The sequence below is a fragment of the Botrytis sinoallii genome (genome assembly GCF_014898435.1).
Source record: "Botrytis sinoallii strain Bc 23 chromosome Unknown BSIN_005, whole genome shotgun sequence".
Classification (NCBI taxonomy): domain Eukaryota; kingdom Fungi; phylum Ascomycota; class Leotiomycetes; order Helotiales; family Sclerotiniaceae; genus Botrytis; species Botrytis sinoallii.
The window spans coordinates 2,450,148-2,475,564 of NW_024066032.1; the positions used below are offsets into that span (position 1 = coordinate 2,450,148).

The 25,417-nt window shown below is 40.8% G+C and overlaps 4 protein-coding genes across 4 annotated transcripts; 2 read left to right on the plus strand and 2 right to left on the minus strand.

Moving 5' to 3' along the window:
- Positions 1-8,547: 8,547 nt before the first annotated feature.
- Positions 8,548-12,785, plus strand: EAF02_003793 (uncharacterized protein; the record flags this gene model as incomplete). Its single annotated transcript, XM_038899841.1, has 2 exons — positions 8,548-10,381; positions 10,444-12,785. 2 exons carry the CDS (start codon positions 8,548-8,550, stop codon positions 12,783-12,785), a joined length of 4,176 nt encoding a protein of 1,391 aa, XP_038760768.1.
- A 1,167-nt stretch (positions 12,786-13,952) lies between these two features.
- EAF02_003794 (uncharacterized protein) lies at positions 13,953-21,054 on the minus strand (the record flags this gene model as incomplete). Its single annotated transcript, XM_038899842.1, is given in 7 exon segments — positions 13,953-14,196; positions 14,289-14,656; positions 14,714-14,906; positions 14,918-15,003; positions 15,058-15,073; positions 15,371-18,944; positions 19,011-21,054. The coding sequence occupies 7 exon segments, from the start codon at positions 21,052-21,054 to the stop codon at positions 13,953-13,955; spliced, it is 6,525 nt and encodes a 2,174-aa protein (XP_038760769.1).
- Positions 21,055-21,126: 72 nt separating this feature from the next.
- On the minus strand, positions 21,127-21,985 carry EAF02_003795 (uncharacterized protein; the record flags this gene model as incomplete). The annotated part of the gene is made up of 2 exons (XM_038899843.1): positions 21,127-21,643; positions 21,801-21,985. The coding sequence occupies 2 exons, from the start codon at positions 21,983-21,985 to the stop codon at positions 21,127-21,129; spliced, it is 702 nt and encodes a 233-aa protein (XP_038760770.1).
- A 409-nt stretch (positions 21,986-22,394) lies between these two features.
- Positions 22,395-23,866, plus strand: EAF02_003796 (uncharacterized protein; the record flags this gene model as incomplete). Its single annotated transcript, XM_038899844.1, has 4 exons — positions 22,395-22,641; positions 22,716-23,108; positions 23,218-23,418; positions 23,490-23,866. The coding sequence occupies 4 exons, from the start codon at positions 22,395-22,397 to the stop codon at positions 23,864-23,866; spliced, it is 1,218 nt and encodes a 405-aa protein (XP_038760771.1).
- Positions 23,867-25,417: the final 1,551 nt, after the last annotated feature.

Here is a 25,417-nt window from a genome sequence, read left to right on the forward strand (position 1 = left end):
AACGGAGGGTTCGGCTATTGGGCCGCTCGAGAGGAGCAGCCAGAACGATGATTCCGCTGAGTAGCGGAATGGCGCATAGGCACAGTGGTAGCGGCTGAAGGGGGGATCAGTTCCCCTTCAGCATTCGATCGATCGCTTTTGCGGCCCATAATAGAAAAGCTCTATTAGGGTTAGCGGTAGATTGTTGGAGCTCAAAGGAGCTGTGTTATAAGGTCCACACTAAGGTGACCTATAAGGCAACATATAGAGTAGATCCATATGGATCCCAAAAATGGGGATTAGCCTATATATACGAAAATTTCGTCGCTATCGCCTTATATCGTAGAACAGTGGGAGAGTGGCCCGATCACTTTACCACTGAACCAGCCGGGCTCCTTGCGGAGGACAATGGTCTTTTTGTCTAGTCTTGTATATTAGAATCGCTCCTTTTGTAGTAGTATTAATCACTCTATTGATGTAATGGAGATAACCTTTTATGTTTATACTTATACTTAAATCGCTTTAGCCTAAACCAGGCTTATATTTACTAGTGTACCATATTTCCATACCGAATAGTGCTACTGGGAGAACGCAGGTGATCACTGCTTTTCTTAGAGAGAAAGCTGGCGGCCCATGTATAGTGCGGGCGATCGATCTGATATGCGAGGCTACTTTCATAGCTTTCGCTGGAATCCCATCTCAAGGAAGAGATATACCTCATATTACCTTAAGAACTTAAGATATCAAATAAATGTGTCTTATATATATTGAAAAGCTTATATAGCTTTAAACAAACTAAACAAAATTAAAATCAACTTCTAAAATCTCAATTAATTAATTAAAGCTTTACCCAAAGTCTCGTTAATCTGTATCTCTATATATATATTGTTTATCAATTCAATCTACTAATATATATCAATAATATAATTACTTTTTTAACCTCAAAAGATCAATTCAATTGATTTTCTATAACATTTTTATTATATTTCAATATCAAGAATCTAAAGGAGATTAATAAGATTCTAAATATTAGAATTATAAGAGATCGAGTAAATAAATCTTTTATATTAAATCAAAAAGAATATCTGGAAACTATACTTACAAAATTCGGAATCTTATATGCTCAATATTATATTAAGAAGATATCTGCTATTGATTATTTATACCTACAACCTGCTATAAAAAACAACGAATTGATTAATGTTATTGAATATTAATAAGCTATAAGTAATTTTATTTATTCAATAGTATATACAAAACTAAATATCTTCTTTGTATTAGACCGATTATCACAATATATAACAAAGTTAGTAAAATGCTATAAAATAGGAGTAAAGAACTTAATACAATACCTGAGAGCTATAATCACTTAGAAACTCAAATATAGATTTAAGGGAATATAATACTAAATCATAAAGAAATATAATCTATTAGTAGATATTATAAAAGTCTTTATTGATATAGATTGAACAAATGATCAATATAATCGGAAAAGTATTTCTAAGGAAGTTACTATGTTCTATAGCAAACCAATATCGTAAACTAATAAAAAGCAGAGTTCAATAGTAACATCAAATACTGAGTTCGAATACATATCAATAGCAATATTCATTAAACAAAGAAAATGGTTAGCTCAAGTATTTAAAGATTTTAGAAAAACTAAATATATATTTGCATATAAAAATACTATTCAATTATTAAATAATAATCAAAAAGCAATTGCTTTAATTATTTATTTATTTATTTATTTATTATTTTACATCCGGGGGGCAAGCCACAGGGGCTCGCCACGACCTCCCAGGGGGTACTAGGGATGGACTAAACTAACAATTCTATATACATACAATTGCTGGCATAGCTAAGCGTTCCGTTCTTCTACAGCTGTAATGCTAGTAGCGAGTAGGGCAGCCGCGCTACGAGTACTCTTGCCACTCCACTCCAACTTGCAAGTTCGGGCTGTCCAACTCACTTCATGCTGAGGAGTCCAAAGGTTGTTCGGGGCCTTTGTGAAAAGGCAGGGGATGTTAGCCGGTAAGGGCTGGGGTGATTATAGACTGGTAAGGCCAGAGTAATCGGATTATTGAAGATTAAGGCGATTATAGATTACTATAAGTAAGCAATTATTATTATTGAGAGAGGGAGGTATGTTGTGACTGTTTGGGTGTGGATAAAACCATTTTTTCTAGTGGGGAGGTAGAGTAGCAATAGAACGAAGGCTTCTTTATATCGAGGCTAAAGAATTAGGAAGGAGGCATAATATTCTTCTTTGATTGTATGTAGATGATAAGCTGTGGATTTGTAGGTGACTAGGCTTCGAAAAGACAGATATCGATCGGGATATGGCTCTAAGCAGAAGTGGGCACCAATCACTTTACCACTGAGCCAGCCACTCCTTACGGAGAACAATGGTCTTTTTGTTATTACTTTAATTAAGAATCTGTATTTATATAAATAATCAAAGTATATTAATATATATTATCACTTTATTAGGGATCTTACTGAAAAAAAAAGATAATAATTAGTTATATTAATACATTAAATATAATAGTAAATAGGATAATTAAACCCTTAATAAGAATAGTATTCAAAAAATTCAAAAATATATTGGAATTGAGATAGTAGAGGTATGAAGATTAGGGAAATCAAAAATAATAATTTCTATAAAGGAGTATTAAAAGAAATAGAAATTACCAATGCTAAGTATATATAGTGATTAGTAATATAGCTACCTAAATAGGCTAGATTAGATGAATTATAGATAGGTATATTAATCTTCTTATATAATATTACAAGGAGATTAATATACTTATACGCGGAACTATATAGTTAATATAGAGGCCTCTTCCACCCAATCTTCTAATAGATTATATATTTAAAAAGAACACGTATAGTTTTTAATTATTCGTTAAGGAACAAGAATTTTTCAGACTTCGAATTCGTAGAATTTCTTTTTTCTTATTAATTATTATAATAATTTTGGAACCCTACGAGTTCGTAGACTTTAAATTCTTTTTTACCGACGGCTAGTACTGATATAATAATAATAATAATAATAATAATAATAATAATAATAATAATAATAATAATAAAATAATAATACTAATAATAAGAATAATAATAATAATAATAATAATAATAATAATAATAATAATAATATATAATAATAATAAATAATAATAATAATAATTAATAATAATAATAATAATAATAATAATAATAATAATAACTAGTATATAAAATATATATAGAAGCCAGCCCCTAAGCCTCAATCCTCGCTACGCTCGAGTTTAAACTTATATATTATATTTTTGGTTTTTTATTATCTTTTTGGTTTTTTATTATCTTTTTGGTTTTTATTATCTTTCTTGGTTTTTTTATTATCTTTTTGGTTTTTTATTATCTTTTTGGTTTTTTATTAGATTTATTAGATTTTAGATTTTATTAGAAACAAAAAGACCCATTGTCCTCCGCAAGGAGCCCGGCTGGTTCAGTGGTAGAGTGATCGGGCCACTCTCCTACTGTTCTACGACTTAAGACTATAGCGATCTGATCCATATGATTTACCCCTATATGCTGCCTTATAGACCATCTTAGTATAGACCTCTTGATATAGCTTTATTGAGCTTCAACAATCTACCGCTAACCCTAATAGAGCTTTTTTATTATAAACTGTAAAAGCAATCAATCGAATACTGAAAAGGAACTAATCCTCTTTCCAATTGTTATCACTGTGCCTATACGCCACTCCGCTATTCAATAGAACTATCGTTCCGGTTGCTCCTTTCGAGTAGCCTAATAGCCGAATCCTCCGCTCCTATAGAGTATTATTATATACATACCTGCTTCTTTGAAACAATATATCTATATACATTACTCCTGCCTATATAGTTTTATAGCAAAAGTAATTGTATAATCAAAGCGCTCCTCTCTACGAGTAGTAAGAAGCGCTAGGAATATAGGGCTAATCAAACGACTCTATTTGCAAACATTACACTAGCTTGTTTAGGATATATAAAAGGAACTGGGTTTACCCTATAAGGTTTTATTAGTGTACACATCAGCGCCTTTTTGTATTTGTAACTCTAGATCTAGCCATATCTTCCATACCCCTAGGAAGGTCCCCTACAAGACGTTAATCACTATAAATAAATAAATAAATAAATTAGATTTATTAGATTTATTAGATTTATTAGATTTATTAGATTTATTAGATTTATTAGATTTATTAGATTATTAAATAATGATTCTATATTTCAATTTCCTTTTTAATTCTTATATAGATTTTATACAAAACTCCATGCAGTGGAGATTTATATAACATATATATATATATTCCGGGTATCGTAATATACCACGATATATATGTCTAGACATACAATAAAAGGTCCTCTGTTCTTACGTTATATTATAGGCAGTAGCTATATATACTAGAAGTATACCACGGTACGTATCCCTAGATATACAACAAACAAGGACTGAAAAGTTCACATATCGTATATAACAGACATACGTACTAGAGATATACCACGGTATGTATGCTTAGATATACAACAAAAAGATATTTATGCTCATATTGTAGATATGTGTAATAGGCTAAACGTACGCATTGTAAACGCACCATGGTACGTATCCCTAGATATGCAACAGAAACTTGCCTATTATTGTATTGTATTGTAGATATACGTAATAGACTAGACGTATGTATTGTAAACGTACCACAGTGCGTATCCTAAGACATGCAACAGAGGCTTCCCGCCAACGCTCATTCGATTGTACAACCTCGCCCTAGTTCAAAATGGATAGCGATGAGATGAGAGAATGGGCGTCTGGAGTATGAAAGAAACTTGTTGAATGGTGGGAAATAACGGAAGATGTATGTATGATTATATATATCTATAGGAAGATAACTAAGACAAGATGATAGAGGTCCAAAAAATCGACTGGAAAGAGAAACATTTCCTGTTCTGGAACTTGGAAGTACGATTTAGAAGAAACGAGATTATAGAAACAGAAAATTGTGATAGAGAAATGAAAAGTGTATAACTGGTATTTGTATTGACACTGGAGAATATAGGGTGATGGTAAATTTCTACCGCTGTCTAAGCGATGCATGAATGTGAACTTTCGGAAAAGTATGTGACGGATTGATATAGAGAACTTGACGCAAAGATTCAGTATAATGAGCTGATGGGTTGATGATTTCTCTGTGGGCTTGTGGTCTGAGGAGCTTTGCAACGAAGAGAAAGATATCGAGTAATGGATATAAGGACAGGAGGTAGGGAAGGTTTGAAGCCTCCGGATGAAGGATAAATTGCAATGAAGGGGAAGGTACTAAGCATTTAGTAAGCAGTGAGGCTGAAAAGGTAGAGGGATACATCATGTCTATCATACTATTGAAGTGCATCATGAATATAGATGAAAAAACAGGCAAACGCGGAAAACACAAATACTTGAGAAAAAGGTGGTGGACCCGAGCTTAGGGATCGACGATAGTATGATTCGTGCAAGAAAACCAGCAACATACAGTGGAAATAAACCCACCTCGACACAGAGATGCCGCAAAGATCGGTGTACATTTGCATGTTGGTGGCGCTCTGCGTAGAAGATATAAAAGTCCACATATGTTTCGTGCTTGTGAATACTACCACGTGCGAAAAGCATTTGGGAATAGGCAACTGTGGATTATGATTATTCCGAAATCTCATAGTTAGTTGTTGAATCTGACTACCCATAGATATGATAGTTATATCGAATCGTTTTTCGGCTATTCATTCTGACAGCCGGAAAAGCAAGACTTGTTCCCAGAGTGTTGGTTTCGCGATTGAAAACTTCATGCGATATCGACACCGAAAGCGAGTATCCTAGATGCATATGTGTGTAATGCATCAGCTTACTAACCAGTGTGATATCAATCTGGACCCGAATGTAAGGGAGATGATATTGGCGAGTGATAATACGACGTTGTTATGACCCTTGGGAATGTATTAAGCTTTGAGATTATGGAGTGGAAAAGTTTGACAGTTACAATACAATGCATTGCATTGACTGTAGCCTAAAGTAAAAAAGCGAGCGATGTTTAGTTATCATTGGATGCGGTGATACAGTATTGAAAATTGAAACAATTCCAATGTTGGTGTTGGTTCTGTGATGGAACCATATTTGAAAGAGTCGGTATGCATACCTCCCAAGGGCTAGGTACATAAGACGGTGACGAGAGTACGAGGGTACACCACATCTGAAAGCTGACAACATCTCAAGTGGGTAAATGATGCGACGATGGTGAAACGATGTTGATGATTGATAGATGTGATGACCTACTAAGTTTCAGTATGATTGACATGCATGACGGGACATTGCTTGGGGACGAGGGAGACGAGGGAGGGTATCTCGTAAGGTTTGCTTTTTTGATGCACGATTGAGGCGTGATGGTGATTTCTTGGAAATAGGCAGCATCAATTGAATATATATGTACCAGTGTTATGGGAGCAGTCAGCTGTGATCCAAATTGGGAATAAGACGCGGAAGAAGAGTGGATAGGGATCATGTGATAGGTTATCCGAATGAAGAGATTCTACAAGCCGGATATGTAAGAGGTACCGACTAGGTAGTCACCTGGTGTATGTATGTGTTTATGTATATGTATATGACTATCTGGAAGATAGATGATGATGGTAGTGATAGTGAAGACAGATATAATAAATGATTATATTGAATTATTTCCATATTGTATTGTAGACATATTACCTATACTACCCAGACATACTACCCAGACATTTGTACCTCGAAACAACATGCAAAGCCAAGTAAGAAAACGTAAGCTGAGATGCTCGTAATCATAATCATTGCGCGTAACCACGTGGTTTAATTTTTGTCGTGCATTTGTTTTTCCGGTCTTTGCATTTCGCCTTCCGTAGGCTCCAGTATTTTGATGCTTTGGCTTTGACTTTGGCTTTGGCTTTGATATTCTTTTTATTGATTTGCTTGGTGGTGGAAAGCTGGACGAGAAGAATGGAGATTGTGGATGTACGAAAGAATCGAAAGAGGAGGGGGGAAGGAACAGGAGTAGAAAGGGAATAGGAATCGAAAGTCAATGTGATAATATATATATACCTATATATAATTATATATGGAGCATAGTAAGCATGTGAAATTGAAGAAGGAGAATATCTAGAGAAAGTACCTACCTACCCACTACCCACCTACCCACCACCCAGTAAGTAGAAAAAGATCGACGAATGGAAAATCCGGGGAAAGAAAGTTATTCTTTCTATTACTAGGTAGGTACTGTACTCCCACCCATTGTTATCAGCTCACGTGAAATCGAGACATTCCCAGGTTCACCTCAAACAATCTTCACACCCAGGTAGGTACAGCTCATGGGTTCTCAACTTCTCAGCTTGTATGCCAATAGATCGCCAAGATAGCCTCGACCTCGACCTCGACCTTGACCTCGACTTTACTCGACGGGAGACATTCATCAATCTCCAGCTGATGGTTTTTGCATATTCTCACGTGCGACATGAGTCTTCTTATCTTGAGATTCACCATGTGAATTCCTTTATACGCGACCTGTTTAACATACTGAGTAGGTAGGTATTACTAGGTAATTCTTGGCTAGTTTCTCCATCCATTTTACATGTACTCAATGACTTGTATATAAACCACATCTATCTCGTAATCTCGTGATCTTATATCGATTAAAATATTCAGAACATTCTCTTCCAACAAAACAAAACGAATCCGATTTTCCTTTTCCTTGTCCATTTCCTTTTCCTTTCCCTTTTCCTTTCCTTTTCCGCCCTACACCATCATCCCCAGCCAATACCCGCCAAAGTCCTCCTTCCACTCTCTCCACCTTTGCCGCATCTTTGGCATCTTGTGCATCTTTTGACATAATGCGTATTACATAATCACCCTCCACCAATCATCGTCGATATCTTCATTCCAGGCAACAATATTTGGGACGGCGAAGATCTGTAGGCATCCGAATTCAATCAAATTCTCTCTCCCAAATGATAGAAATGAGGGAGAAGGGGTGACATGATTCATCAACACTGACTGGAATTCACACACACGGAAAGAACCTTGGAGAATGGATGAAGTTACTAGGTTACCAGTTTACTCCCTTTACATCTTATCATCCATCTAACCTGATCCATTGATTCGATCTGGATGCTTTACTTTTTCCTTCTTTTGGCTTCACATATACAATCATACCATACCATAATACCTTTTAATTCTCTTGCTCCTTCTTCTACGAGTATACCATCTTCTTCTATATCATTTTAATTCATATCTTCTCAAACTTGAGGGGCTGCTTGTTGGTACTCCACTTTCTATCGCTGTTTATCCATTACCGCCGTCTTGGATGATCGGAACAACTCAAAAAACCCACAATCACAATCACAACTACAATCATAACCATAGCCATAATCACAACCACCACCATAACCACTACCACAACCATCACCACACCCACACCCACACCTACACCTCCAATCATTCTCACTACACGACGTTATCCAGTGTAGACACTAGGTACACAATACAATATCCATTTCGCCCATCATGGATCAATACTTCCCAAATCCGATGCCTCTCCAAAGGAGGTTAACCAAAATCTATACCGATACCAAAAATATTTATGATTTCATCAAAGAGCCCGTCAGAAACGTCGAAGACCATGAACTTCAATCATTACATCGAAAATTACGCATTCAACAAAGTCGTTTGGTCTCGTGGGGATTGGAATGGTCGGATCCTTCACAGTCACCTGATATCGATGAATCAGTATCCAAAGCTGGATTGTCTGAAATTGTCGGAAATGTCATGTCAACGATCAAGGAAATCTTGGCCGAAGCTGAACCATTATGGCAATCGTCCAAAAGGTTGACATCGGACGAGAGGCCATCGGAAAAATCGGAAAAGAGTGCTCTGATTCAATGGGATAAAACGAGGTTTGAGGATTTGATTCGAGATTTAACCATGTCTATTGATACGTTATATGATCTATCAAAAACACGTCAATCAGCAAGGACTGGTCTACAGACCTCGGAAGCATCAAGCTCCAAAGACAACTCTTCAGGATTCGAAGAAAGACAATTCGAATCAACGAGAATGTCAGCACCACAGCAAATAGACCCAGCAACATTGATCTGGACAGGAAATCAAATCATTGCTACTCGTGGTACCTCGAGGTCAATATCAAACAACACATTGAGACAGATAGTTTTGATGAGGAGATCGGTCAATTCTTCGGATTTGAGGCAAGCCATTGATCAACCTCCTGATCCGATTCCGGTCTTGGTCGAATATGCCCCGTATGATCCTATCTATTCGGTTACCGGAATCACTCCATCTATGACTCGATTCGAGAAACTTTTTGCTGGACTCTCACAGGCTTATTATTCATCAGATCGATTACTCGTCGGTTTACTTCGTCTCATTGGATATTACGAAGATGCAGAGCATTCGAGATTTTGTCTATTATTTGCTTTACCCACAAATTTTGGACCAATGGACATTCAAAGCCCAACTTTACAGATGCCCATAATAAGCTCCTTGTCTGAGCTTTTGATCAGTCCTGCATTCGAACCCAACCTAGAGGTCAAGTACAGGTTGGCCTACAACATAGCCAATGCTGTGTTTGATCTACACTCAAAAGGCATTGTTCATGGCAATCTACTTCCTTCCAATGTTCTCTTCATTGAACATCCTACCCCACCACGCGCTTTTGATTTGACCCAGGTCAATATGCGGCAATCATATCTAGGCTCCTATGATTTATTTTCGGATACAGCTACGGACTCCGGTCCAAGTTTTGACTCTGCTAGTATGTTGTACAAGCATCCCCTGGATCCGAGGAGTACCAAATATACCAATCTATCTCAAGAAAGTAAATCCTTGGATTTATACAGTCTTGCGATGATTCTTCTCGAAATTGGTCTATGGAGTTCTTTATCCGAACTTTTTCCAAGGGCATCCCAAGTCCCTTCAAACCCTACTGAAGTTCTCAAACGTCTCGCATCTAGATGTGGAAATATCTATGTCAAAGCAGTGAAAGCGTGTTTGAGTGCTCCTGAAGGAGAACTTTCACGAAAAGCAAGACCAGATGTTATGCATCAAAAAGTCTTTTGGCGTGTATCGAAAGCACTCAATACTTGTTGTTCACTTGACGATGTTTCGGATGATGATAGTGAAAGAAGTGATGAGCCATCACTCGTACCTACACCTGTAAAGATTGAAGTCCCATCTTCTTCTATCAAGGGATATCGTGAACGAAGAGATGCAAAGATTGATATTACTGCTCCTCAAGAACCAGAAATCAATTGGGGCGAGAAACCGATCCGTGAAAAATCGCCTCAAAAAGCTACTGTTGAGTGGCCAGAAAAGAAATCTTCTGGTGAGTTGATACCCGTTCAAGGGCCCTTTTATGTAATTTCTCGTCTAACTACTCCGTCTCAGCCATTGAACCTATCAAGTCGAAACCCAAGCTCAAGACGTTCCCCGCTATTCGGATTAGTCAGGAGCATATCAATTTGTGGCATACAAATATTATGCCACACGTCAACCACGTGCTTCGAAGTTTTTATAAAAAATATCCCGAATCAGTCGAAATCTCTCTCGAATCAGTTGGTGAATCGTCTACGAAAACGAAACCTACCATTCTCGTCATATGTACAAGTGTCAATAAGGTTCGAAGTATATTGAAGAAGAGTCTTGTTTATGACAAAGCTACATATGGCTTGAAAGTTTGTCGTGGAAAGGTTGTAAGAGCGAGAAATGGTGGTGTAAAGAGAAGCATGGCACATGGTGATGAGCTTGAAGCGAAGAATACTGAACATCAAGAACGTCCCAAGAATGGTGCTAGTATGGGGGCATATATCAATGATCATCATCTTCCACCTGTTTCCTTTGGAGGTCTCGTTACAGTTGATGACAGACCTTATGGAATGTCTGTTCATCATATGTTAGATGATCCTTCTGACAACGATGAAGAAGAACAAGTTCAACCATCAAAACCAATTCTCCGCTCTTCAGCTCGCCCTCAAGCCCTTCCTCAGTACCTTGAAATGCCAGATTTAACACACTCGGATACATCTTACTACTCGAGCGGTGATGAAGAATACAATTACAGTTTTACAGATTATTCATCTTCTGGCTCATCATTCGATTCCGACTCATCTCCTTATGCCTCAGAGGATGAAGATGATTCCGATGGCGAATTCCCTACTCTTGAACCAGGAGATATTCCTCCTATTCCGGTCTCTTCATCAAACGTTCACAATTATCCAATCACTCAACCAGCTATCGATGACATTGATCCTGATTTTTATCCTGATCCCGAAACTAGAGATGAGGATCATTTAGATTCATGCTTGCTGGGCAGTGTTTATACAAGTTCCGGAATCCGTCGATTAGCTCATGAAAATATAACTCATGAAATTGATTGGTGTCTTTTCGAATTTGAAGAACATCGTCTACCAGATCTTTCTTCCTCAATGTCTCTAACAACACAACCGACAGGCGTAGTACCTTTAACAGATCTTCCAGATCTACCAGTGAAATGTACAGCTAGAACAAGTGGTACGCAAACTGGACGGATACTTCCTTCAATGTCTATTCTCAAAATTTTTGGTCGGAAAACTCCATCTATGAGTTGGCAAGTCGCGGGTAAAATTGGGGTTCCAGGTGATAGTGGAGCATGGGTTTTAGAACGAGGAGATGATATCAGTACAGGACCAGGCAATAGTAGTGGAAGAATTGCTGGTAGTGTATTAGCATGGAGTCAACGCAGAAACGTCGGATACATTTGTCCCATGTGGATTAGTGTCTTGGATATGGCAAATTCTTTGAATTGTGAAAATATTGGATTGCCAGGTGTTGAGATACCTATTTGGAGTAAGGTTTCTGCAAGAAGGGAAAGAGACACTATCTCGCCTGTTCTTAAGAAAGCCTTTAGTTTTACGAGTGACAGGAATATTGGTGGTTGGGATAGTGAAGACGAAACACATAATTTGGGAGACAGTAAACCTCAAAGTGGAAGTTATCCAGTGGTCATCGATGATGATCTTGCGGATGATGAAGATGAATTATCGGGAGTTTTAGGAAATGTAAAACATGTGGGATCGGATCATGAGTTTGAATATGCAGATCATGATGAGTATGATGATGATGATGAATCTTATGATGAGGAAGAAGAGAGGGAATATTGGAGTCGCTTCAAAGCCGCAAGTGTTAGTCCGGAACGGGTAAAGGGAAAAGATGCAAATGATGAGCATGAATATCGACATGAGCTGGCGGGTGACGAGCATCAATGTCGACATGAGTTTGCGAATCATGAGCATCAATATCGAAATGAGTTTGCAAATGAATACGATCCAAATCCTCAAGGGATTGAATATCAACATTCGCATGAAAAAGAAGTTTTGATCTCAAGCGAAGAAGAACCAGAACTTTTAGCTACACTCGGTCAACCTTCACGAAGAGGAAGAGGATTTGGAGTCAGAACTTTTAGTGGTGATAAGAGTTTGGAAATCGATATGATGGTAGGAGGACTCAAAGGTCTGAATATTGATGGGAATACAATGCCAGGGGAAAATACAGTCTTTAGTATGGATGGAAGTGCGATTGGAGATTTTACGGTTGGTGGAGCGGGAGAATTTGATGTGGGGGGAAGTGGACAGAGGAGGGAAACGAGGAGTAGGGGAAGTGGGAGTGCGCATTCGGGAACGGGGAGTTTGGGAAGTTTGAATGGGATGGTGCAGGGCGGTGGGAATCGGCAACGGGTTGGGGTTAGGAGTTAGGTTTTGGGTTTTGGGTTCGGGTTCTGAGTGTGGGGTATTATTATGACTTTAATGGGTTTGTTCAAGTAGGATTCAAAGTGGGATTCAAATTGGTATTGAAATTGGGATTAGCATCAATTGGGAAGCAGGATTGGGATTAAAATATCTATGTGCATGCATGTATTGGGGAATTATATCGATATACCAGGATTTTGAATGGGTTCTTGAGAACTGTCAATGGGAATTTTTGAGTCTGCGAGGGAAAAAATAAAATGAAATGAGATGAGATGGAGTTTCTTGTATATATTTATTTTTTGAGTATCATTATAATCTCTCAAAGGTCGAGAACCTATATGAGATTACGAATCGAGAATTGAATTTAATCTATTGATTCTGTGTTTCTCCCATCTTATTGTAGTCTAGAAGTGAAACGCCCATGTGAAATGGAGTTGTGCAATTTGATTTTGATTTTGATTTTGATTTGAACCTGTATACCTAGTAATCGCAATCTTTCCTATAATGAATGAGATGGGATGGGATGGAATAGTACCTAGGTAGGTAGTGTGAGGAAGAAGGTTCGATGAGGTGTGGATAAGTAGATCGATCCACTCCCCACTACTAACCAGCCCAGCATCATATCATCGGAGCCCCAACCCTTTTTTTATTTTTTTCCTTCGAAAATTTCTTCCAAAAAAAATTCCCCCTCCCCCTCCCTCACCTCTCCTCCTCATCCACACAGATTCATCTAGTGTTATATATAAACCCAAATATTATTCATGTATATAAATAAATATTAAAGCCGCCCGGCTAGCTCAATCGGTAGAGCGTGTGACTCTTATACATCGAGAGATGAGATGAGATGACTCAAATCACAAGGTTGGGGGTTCGACCCCCCCGTTGGGCTCACTTCCCTTCAGAGGTTTTTTTTTTTGGATTTTTTTTTTGGATTTTTTGGGGGGGAGAGGGGGGAGGGGTGAGAGAGGGGAAGAGAGGGAGGGAGGGGAATAGGTGGAAATGTAAATAAACTATAGAGGTACCTAAGTAGTAAATAAAAAGTAGTTAGAGGAAAGACCATACATACATGGGAAATGTAAGATAATCATATATATTTTTGAGATATATGTCACTTATCTTCTCTCCCTTCCTCTCCTCTGCTTCTCTATCCCCCTCTCCCCCACGCCGTTCCATCTACTTCCACCCCTCCCCATTTCTCTCATCCACAAGTCCCGGCACAACCACAGAATTTGTCTTCCCAGCCACACAATTGTAGTTCGCATCGAAATTATCAATAATAAACATAATCGACCCCACCGTTCCAATCGCTCCTTTCAGTAATCCACCCAGAGACGGATCCACCTCCTGCAAAATCTCAGATGTGACGATTTGGAAGGAGAGCTTTGTGACGTTCGTTCCTGTACTGGGGAATGTGCATCTTTCAGCCGCGTAGAAAAAAAAAGAGAAGATTAACATGTGTCTTTGTGCGTAAAAAGTCGGAGAGAAAGAGGAAATTCGCCAACTCCCAACCCATCATATCCACCACCCGCAACGTCCTCATATGTCGACCCATCCGTTTTGAATGCCATGACTTGTACCGTACATATAGACCCGAGGCTCACGCCCGTCGTGGTACTGATATAGCATGCAAAACTTGCATGATAGGCTTTGAAAAAAGCAACAGGAGAAGCGAGATAGATAGATGTGATAGTGGAGCCATTGAAACCGACGACAGCTTGCTGACCGTATATCTGCTGCAGGAAAGCAGCAGCGCCAGTTTTTATAATGGCGCGCCAGATACCGCAGTAGATGAGTTGTTTATAGAAAGTTAGGGGGACGCTGCTGGTGAGTTGGGATATCGCCGATGGGAATGCTTTCGTACTAGACGGGAGATAGTGCTAGGAATGTGTGGGAATGTATTTTATGAGAGCAGGCATTTTGAAAGAGCGGCATACATCATTGAGAACTTCTCCGGAAGTTCTGGCTATCAATTCGGTGTCTGATCGGGGAGTGACTGCAGAGGTACATTGACCTATTGCTTCTGAATTGACTTTTCCGGATATACATTTATATGTGGAGGTGAAATCGTCGACGAAGAGACTGATCGTTCCAATGCTGGCACCTGGATTTCCAAGGAGATTCCCGAGACTGTTACCTACTGTTTATAGAATTGTGGAGGTAATGATGTTGAATTGCAATTTGCCAACGTTTGGCCAGGAAGTTGGAAATTTACATTGTTGCACCACTGTAATAATATGGATAGATGAAATCAAAGGAATATACAAAGAAAAATAAAAACAATTAAAGGTAATATACTTTTTTTTACTAATTATAGATATTTATGATCATTATATATTCATTGTTAATCAGAGTCAGCTTCTCATTTAGACTAAAATTACTACTCTTATTGTTTTGTGAATCAAACTCACTATATGCTCATGACCGGGCTACGATGATTAGTTTCAAATCATTACACATAGAAATCAGATAGTAATCGAGTAGGAATAAATCATGTAAACCGAAAACCATTTAATATCCCTCTACGTTCTACACCACAGTCTGGATTTAACGGATAGCTATGAATAATACTGAGATGTCAAATGTCTATTTACTGAGACCCAGCATTATATTCTTCATTATATCCTTCATTGAATGCATCGCTGAACCTTTGAAAAGCCTGAAAGGGTGAATTCAACGTGGTTTGAAAGAGTGACGGTGGATCTTCCTGGGGCAGAGTATTATCTCTTTCATTGAACTCATCGCTGAACCCTTGAAGCGCCTGAAAGTGTAGATCCAATGTGGTTTGAAAGAGTGACGGTGGATTCTCCTGGAACCCAGTATTATATCCTTCATTATATCCTTCATTGAATCCATCGCTGAACCCTTGAAGAGCCTGAAAGGGTAGATCCAATGTGGTTTGAAAGAGTGACGGTGGATGTTCCTGGGGCAGAGTATTATCTCTTTCATTGAACTCATCGCTGAACCCTTGAAGCGCCTGAAAGGGTAAATTCAATATGTTTTGAACAAGCGAGGCCAGACTTTCCTCAAAGTTTTGCTGCTGGTATTGAGGTTGGGGCATAAATTGTTCCTGCTGCTGAACCTGGAATTCTGGGTTGCAGGGCTGTGCCATAACAGGCTGCGCATTATGAACCATAGTAAAATACTCTGGTGGGACAATGCACTGCTGTTCCACTTGTTCTGATACTCCCTGTTCGCACCTGAGATCCAGATCCTCTTCATCACTCGACTGTGAGCTCATGTCGTCTTCATCAGAGCTACTGTCATCGTCTTCGTTGTCGCCATCTTCTTCTTCTTCATCTTCTTCATCATCTTCGTTCTCATCATCTTCGTCATCAAGATAATTGAAGCTCCACATAATATTTTCTCGCTTGGGGTCTGTCATTTTCATGATCGCAACTGCCGTGTCAATGCCATATCCATCCTTGAGAGCTTTCCACTTGGATTTTTGCATGTTTTCAACATCTTTACTTTTATCGGCGTTTTCAGACCAATGGTGAATCAAGCAATCCATAGACCTGATTATCACGGGAGCACCAGGTGGTAGAATCTTCTGACAAAGATTTATAACAACTTCGAGCTCCCTTTCCCCCTCACAACCACCCTGACATTCTTTCTGCAAACAGATTTCACCAAGGAGAACCGCAGCCTGAATGGTAAGCGGATGGCTAGCACTAGTGGCATCTTTCAGACCTCTCTTAGCCTCCCGAATTAATTCTTCGGGGTTATCTTCAGAACCTTCCCACTCGATTTCGTGCTGTTGAAGATTCAATAGTAGCTCTGCCCATCGCAACATGGCTTCCCACTGCTCTACTGAATCGTGTCGCTTTATTGCATTACCATTATCCACGTTGTCTTTGTTCAACTCGTTCAAATCAAAATCACAGAAATGTTGATATGCCTCCAGGATTAATTTTTTCGCCGGAAACTTCTTCTGTTGTCTGAATAAATCACCCTTTTTGAGCTTTACGCGGAACACATCATGCTTCATGTCGTCGCGCCCGCAATCTTTTAGGTGAGTCAGTGCTTGGTTGTAGTACTTTTCCGCAAGCTCCTCGTAGTCTGGGCCTCCAAGAACTGCACAGGTTTCAGCTAGATCGATTAACACTGACGTGATATCTTTGTGAAAATTTTTCTTTTTTATGTCTTCCTTGTATCCAGAGTACGCCGTCAGAAATGACTCTTTTGCTTGTGTGAATTTGCAGCTTTGATAGCAGACAGTCCCAAGTTTGTGGGCTGCAGTCGAAGTATAGCGGTGATTTATTCCGTATCGCTTCCGGTATCCTTGGTATGCTTGATCGTAAAATTCTCGAGCTTTTTCCATCTGCCCAAGAGCAAGATGAAGCGTACCAAGAGTCTGACAAGTCCGCAATGTCCGGGTCGCATATTCTCCTAAGACCTCTTTAAATCCCTTGAAGACAGCACTGAATTCGGCAATAGCATTTTCAAACTCTATCTGTGCCTCGTCGTGCTTGTCCACCGACGTCAGGAAATCTCCGTTTGTCTGGAGTGTCTTTGTGAGAGTGTTTGAGCACTTAACGTATGATAGACTGGTGGGTCCTTCTAGCTCTGAAACAATATCACGAACACTCCCTCTGAGGCTCTTGGCTTCCTCGTAGAGCTTTTTCTCTTCGTAGAGGGAAGCATAAAACGAAGCTAGATCTGCTTCATCCAGATTGCTCTTCTCACCAAACAAACCTTTCTCTTTAGCCAAGTTCAGAGTGTACTCACAAATTTTGCTGGCCTCATCTATATTGTTTGTCTCTCCGGTCGCACGGAGAGCTCGGGCAACGCTCAAGTTTGCTTCCATCAGTAGATGCCAATCTGGGTCTGATCCTACTATCTCCGTCTGGTTGGCCACGATGACGGACACTGCAAGTTTGAGGGCCTTATCTGCATCAACCTTGTCGCGCTCTAGATAGCTTTTACACAGAGCCAAGGTGGTTGAATAATAAAGCTCGCTGCCTTCTGGTCTTCCGGCTGGATTCAATTTCAAAGCTTCGTTAAACTTATCGCGAGCGTGGTCATATCGATCTTGTTCCATGTATGTCTGGCCAAGGTGGTATTTTGTCAAAGCAAGGAGGACATGATGATCTTGAAAAGCCGCCAAAGAATCATGTGTGTTGAATCCTTGAATATACGGCTGAGCCTGAATTTCCAAGCCTGATAATACTTGGTTGAGGTGCATCTCAGCTTGCTTGTATTTGGATTGAAGATTGTAATTCGCTCCTAAATGCAGTCGAATAACGAGAAGTAGCGGGTGATGCTTTTTGAGGATGGAGCTTAGTCTCTTTAAAGCTCGCTGGTAGACTGCGGCGACGGTTTCATCACGCTTTTTTTTCGAGATGGTATTCTGAGTTCTCCTATCTGGCCATCGTGGTTTAAATCCTTCAAAATCCTCAATCGAGTCACCGAAATTTCTTAGGGCCCTTTTACATTGTTCGCTGGCTGTCTTGAAATCATAGCGACTGGCCGCCAAAGCGATCATCTCAGCGATGGCGTTGAGCTCTAGTTGAAACCACTTGGTTGATTTTCGCTCGTCACCCCGTCGATCCTGGATCTCTTTGCTCAGATCATTCACAGTCTTGCCTGGATCATCTGTGGTCAGCTTTGTCTTGTCTTTTTGTTTGTCCGCCATAGGATTTGAAGTTGGTGGCTGCCCTCGTGTTGGTTCTCTACGTTTATTGTTGATTTCCACTGACCAGTAGCTCCCATTGCGCTCGCATACTTCCAATATTTGTGCGAAGAGACCTTCAGCAACTTGAGTGTATTTGCTGTGGCTGGCGAGTCGATTGCTCGAAGGAATTCGTTGCACGGCCATGAAAGACTGTCCCAAGGCGAGCTGAATGTCTCGATATGGGAGGCTACTCTTCACTTCTTCACGCTTTGCCCAATCTCCTTCAAGAACAAAGGCATAGGTTGCGATAGCTCTTTCAAATAACTTATTTTCCGCGTAGACATCCCCCAAAAGCGTAAGACCACGAGCCAGCTTTTTGTCGTTGCGATCTTGCTGGACCTTATCTTTTGTTACAGTTTGATCCACCGAGAAATTGACGATAGCTGGATCGATCATTACATTATTTTTGACCAGAACTTTGGTGGCACTTCTATTGTTAGTTTCCAAAGCTTTGATAAGAGCCTCAGGGCTTAAATCGGCGGGATATGATTCTTGTGTAGCCGAGTCATTGGCCAATCAAGTGGATAGGTCCACCGTACCTCCCCTGAACCACTCACCAAAGCGATTCGCAGACTCAGACATCTTTCCAATCGAAGACTCTTCCGAATTGTCCTTCATTACCATCTCGTCTTTATCAAACATGGATTTATCATTTATTGATGATAAGTACTCCAAAACCTTCCAAGGATTCAACTCTCGATCTCCTTTCTCCTGGCCGCCTAACTGGATATTCTGTGTGGTCCACAGCCATTTCGTCTCTTCGTCATGTCTCACTATAACAGTACCGACATAGCGACATTTGATTGTTGGACCATCTTTCAGTATAGCCAACGGGACGACAAGCAGGGCTTTAGTACGAGTGAACGAGCCCGGTGGCATAAGGAGAATATGCTTATCCCACTCTTCTAGAGCAAGCTGAACTCTGAGGGTTGCAGCAAGGTCATTACCGTAAGGCTCCATGATATCATACTCCACAACTACCCGAGAGTCCCACAGCCCCCAAACCGCGCCGGAGTCATCAATCTCTAGCATAGATCCGAGTGTATCATCAGTGGATCGGGAACCCCTATAAAATTCTACGGGAAGATCATCCAGGGTTGCAGGACTCCAGGAATAGCCGCCGCTATCATTCATCGTTGGCTTGCCATGAAGAAGGCTTGCAGAAGGAATTTTACCCAGATATCGTAGTATATCTCTTGTAATTTCACTTTCACCCTTGGAAAGATCGGGGTCAGGTACGCCGGCAAGAAGACTGGCGATAATTGTGCGGTCCCGCACCCATGATGTACTGCGAGTGGAGAGAATCGTGACCAGGTCTCCAACGTTATCAATCGGTCTCCGGAGTCGTTGGATCAGGGAGGTTGCCAGCCAGTGAGCTCTGGACGAAGCGCGCGGACTGTGCGCCAAAATGTCTTGGTCTAGATCCTTGACTATGTGCTTTCCAGTTTTGGCATCCTTAAACAAGACCTTGACACTTTTCGACATAGCCAATTCCAGCGTGGTCCATCCACGCGTGAACCAAGTAGAAAGAACTAACGCAAGACACGGACCTCCATCATCGCTCCATGGAAAGTTCAGTAAAACCCGATCATGAACAACTGTGTAGCTTGCATTGGCATAATTGCTGTGCATGACGCTCAAGGCCTTACTCCGGGCCTTGGGGTCATACGGGATTGATAATGCATCCCACCAGATTCCCTTGCACTTTAAGTCAGTCGCAATACTGGCGAAGTATTTGAAGAGACAAGAATTGACAGATCCAGCATCTTTTACTCCAACACCAGTTCCATCAGACCAAACGTGTGAGAGCGCAATGTATGGATCGCTGTTAGAGCAAAGTCGGTGCATCTCGTTGGACATATCCTGTCCCTTTCCCGGGATTTTTTCTTGAGTTCCTTGACAAAGCCATGCAGTACTTTTGCCTAGCTCAAGATTGGGCAGGAGTAGTTCTACTGGAAACAGCTTTTGCACGCAATTGATGGGTCCCGCAGTGTCATTTTGAGAGTTATCGTATGTTTCGACGCATTTATGAAGCTGAACGACCTTGGTACTGTCCATTTGAGCTTCCTGACACTTGCTTGGTGCACATTTCTTATGACCTTCGTGGGAAATATACTCCTTATGACGAATAATAGCGGCGACTATATCTGGAAGATCTCCGTGTTTTCGATCGCTGACGTTAACCAGGTTCCACAAACGATTCTTGCAGAGTGAAAGATCTCCAACGCTTCGAGCCGCTTCCGGTACCGTCCTGGCAGTGTAACGAAATGGGAGGAAATCATGCCCCCACTTGCTGAAATCTGCAGATCCAGTGCCCAGTTGTGACTGGATTCCCGCCATCCAATAGATGATATTGAAAACCCCCGAAAGCTCAATGTAACAAGGTAAATCGTTGCCTTGGCCGTCTAAGAAAGGCGTAATGTATTTTTCCTTGTCCCTGAATTTTTTGAGGATGGCAAAACAACTAGTGACGGATTTAGCAAGATGGGTATGGGCTCGTGACCTGTTCTGTTGATCATTCATCGCAGCCTGGCATGACATAGCTACTAGAGCCCATTCTCTAAATTTGGCCCAGTTGCAATCCGGTGCCCACTTGGCCATGGCCTCTGTCGTCTCCTTGCACTTCTTCGTTTTACAGTTGTGCAACTTGGAACGAACACAAACCTGCGCGAGTTACGAGAGGAATCCCATTTTGTGGTGGTCTAAGTGTAGTCTCGAACGAGCACCCCACATATGAGCGCGTAGAATGCTATTTGGACATTCATCATGCTCTTCGACATTTGTTCCACTCTCACACAGAAGGCGATCATCGAAACGCACATTGAAGAGGACGATTGGAGGACCGCCTTCTTCATCATTGTCTTCTGCATCATTTTCCGCGTTGTCGCCTTCTTCGTCCTCTTCACCATCATCAACAGCATCGTCGTCACCTTCTTCATCGTCGTTGTTGTTTTCCTCGTTACCGTTGGTGTCATTCATATCTTTACCCTCCTCAGCCTCTTCATCATAATCTTCGGATCCGGTGTCAGAAAACATGTCCTCGGAATCGGAAGAATTTTCATCGGAGGAGCCGTCATCAGGCTCCCAAATACCATGTAGCCTGAAAGCTTCTGGGATACTGGCAATTATCGACTGGAGCTTGACATCATCCATTCCCGTGGCAGGAGTTGGATCATCCATACTAGATCTGCTACAAAAATATAGGTGAGATATCAGACACTGGTTCGAGACCCGGCCAGGTAACCTTGTTTTGTTCTAAAGAGAAAAAAAGAGAAAAAAAAAAGAAAACGGATTTCTTTCTTGTATTCTTGGATTTATGAAAATCAATGAACTTTTTTTTAACATACTTATCATCATCTAGATCCTCGATATATATTGAGGCTCTGTGAAAATGTTCGAACTGAAACCCCATGAAAATACTCAAAGCATCTTTGGGCAAATCAAAAGTCGCCACAATTCGTCGCTGCGGCTGAATCAAAAGGTCACACTGGCCCCTGGAGCTGAATTGTACGGCAAAGCTGAGTTGTTGCATTTACATGGAAACAGTAACATTACCTGGGGACAAATATCCTATATCCTATAAAAAGCTACAAACTTTTCTGGATGTATTTGATGCCACCTAAACTTTTGTTAACGAAAACGGTATTGGCCTGGATAAGTATTGATCGGTTCTGTATAGCTGCCCAAGCTGACTGCCCCACACTACTCGAGTACATCGCTTCGCTACAGTCACATTGCCAATTAACCCACTCATTTTTTCACATTTGTTTGTCTTAAACGTGCCAAAACGACTAAAATCAGGGTTAATTATTAGCCTTTTTAACAGAGAAATCGCGAACGATCACATCGAGAGGTCTTTGTCGCAGCCATATATTGAACCCAATTTCGTGTTTTTCCGGTCTCTCTACTTTTGCCAGTCAGGAATGCCTCTTCACCCAGTCATGTCTCCAATCATGAAAGCGTGGGTGAACCTCCGATCTGTGAATATCACGAATCCTACCACAACAGCCGATTATTTCGCATCGCAGTGGGTAGATCCGAGTGATATCTTCTCTGTTCTCCTCTTGTTAGGGCCAGAGATCGTTCAGCAAGCTGTCGCTCAGCTGGCAGGGCGCACAATCACCCCGGTTGCTTTCTCCTTTGGATGGGTGGCATACTCCGCGAAAGCCTTACTTTCGATGATTGGAGGTAAGCAGATAATCCGCCCAACCTCTTCTCCGCCAGTTCTTCCTCTCTTAGCCGCTCACAACTACTTGACATAGACGGACGACTGATGCCCGAGACCGACATGCTTAATACGCTAGTTATTGGTGCAGACAGTAAACATGTCCGGACCGCAAGTTCATGGATCTTAGGTCGCTTGCTACGCGACCTGGACGATCGATACGATAAGGAGATGGAAGGTGAGGAGTCTCATGTTCCACCCTCGCAATCTGTCTCGGCCCGTCCGGGATTCACCGAAAAGGAAAAGGGCATCAGCCACCAGCAGGGGAAGCCATGGGAAGCCCTGCAAATCTCGGTCTATCAAGTTATCAATCAAGATGGGCACAATCATGGCGTTCCACATTGCGATTGGGTATGGTACTCGGGATTTGTGGTCATCCTCGGGCAGCTAGTCATTGCTATGCTACCATGGGTGCTGTATGGGCAGTGGGGTACATTTCTTATCACTGCCTATGGGAACTTTCTAGCCCTGTTGAGCGGCTCGCTTCCACAATGGCGGAAAGAGAAATGGTCATGTCCTCGAGACGGGGGGGGCCACAGTCACCCTCACCCAAGGCAATGGCAGCCGCCACGCAGTTGTAATCTTAGGTGAAAAAAAGGGTGGGTTGGATCTGGAAATCCTGGCTCGGGGAACTCGCACGTCTGCCCCTTCACGCGTCACCCGCCTCGCTGTCGCACTTCTAGCAATTCAATGGATTGGGCTACTGATCACAGCAGATGGATTGGTGATTGATACCTGGTGTAAGTTACTGCTGCGAGGAGGATTTCTTGAGCACACGCTATGTTTTTCGACCTAGCTAATCTCTAGCTAGATCTACTGGGCATCGGAGCCTTGGGGAGTATTCAGAATGTGATCGCTGCGGGAGCTCGCCGATCCCCAAGTGCATTGGGAGTTCACATTCGCGATATCGGTCAGCCAATCCGAGGCAACCGTGTAGCAGATGTGCTAAAAGCCGCTGAGCGGCAGTATCCTGGCCTGGGCATGAGCTTAGTCCCTATTTTCTTTCCAGGTTCCATGCGAGTCCAGCCCTCTGAGTTTGACTTCTGGCGAGCAGCAAATGAGCGTCAAATGGGGCCCAATAGATTCGGGTCACGCATTGATAACCTCCCACCCCAATCATCCACCATACAGGTGGTGGCCGACGTCCCCGAACATGACTTGATCAATACTGAAGAGAAAGACATCTGAGACTGGTGCATTTTGATTGTTAGCCTCAATGGTGGTTCCCATGCTCCAGCCGTTACTTGCTTAATCTGTTGCACCATCCTGTACCAACCACATAAACATTTCACATCTTGATATATTTAGCTGCATGCTCATTTATTGATGTTTGATTTTACGATATGTGACTTTGTGATATGAGTGATGTATCTTCAGCCCATTTGTATACTATACATTATTTATCTATCCACTTAGATAGCTGTATCATTATCTGCTAATATGTGAACGTTTATGCACAACTCTAAAGATGTTAGTGTATGAAAGGAAACATTTTGTTGATCTCAATTTTTTTCTTTGAATCTACTTATACCAGCGAGTCTCTATACTTGTCGAAAGATATCTGTTAGAGTAGATAATAGCAATGAATCAACTAGGTGTAATGTAGCACAAAGACTTTTCAATAATTCTCCTAAGCTATGAAAATTCTACATTTTATAATTGTGCGCGGGCTGGCGTCGGTCCGAAGTAGGTCCGTAGGACCAACTCACGTGCCTCCGAAAGCCCTACGCAGCTTGACCGTGACAATATCAGAGTATACAACTAGGTGATATAGACAAAATGAAACTTGAAACTATAATCTACATATTAATCAATAACTAATAAATATCAGCTACATCTTGAGTTCTCTAAGTTACTGTTTCTAATATAAAGATAGTATAGTTTAGTTCTTAACTAACTTATCTATAAAATAATTATGGTTTTTAATAAATATTAATTAAATCACTTAATATTATTATAATATTCAGAGAACTATTTGTAATAGTAAAATTCTATTATTATAACAAAATAAGAAGAAATTCAAGATTAAAAGAAAAAATTCATGTATTCTTTATATTCTGTATGTAAGGATGAATACTATTGTAATATAAAATAAATAATTCACTATTGAGAGTAGTTCATGATCGCATGCAACTGAAATGCATTTGATGTTCAGCTGGTTAAAGAAAGCTATGAAGTTGGCGCTTGTGGATGAGGAAAATTATGAGCTAAGACAATTACACGTGACCGTCGCGAACCTCATCTCTTGATTATCTATCGTATATTATTGTTATTGATACAATTGTTCAGAAAAATGGATGCTTGCCTCGAATACTATTGTGAACATTGAACCCCACAGCTCTAGTTGCTGACATGAGACTCTAGGAGCGTCTGACCTCCTGAATTCTCGGCACCGACCGTGATGTCTCGTAGGTGATAACAGATTGATTGCGTCTCTACCATGATTTACACCTTTCGCACATTGTGCAAATAATCTCCTGGGTTCTATTCATCTTTCCGCATATCTTTTTGATTAGATATGAAATATCAAAGTTTGCTCAACTTCTGAATGCGGGGTGGATGGTTATCTCCAAATCTAAATGGCTCATTGGTTGAAACCCAAAATGGCATATCTGAGCTTCATTATCGGAAATAGAAATGTAACAATGAATGTCCGAGAAATTTTTGGAAAGATGAGCATGTATAGTGGTGGAAATAAGCCGCAGACATAACCCTTAAGCCAAAGGGAAATTGGCATAA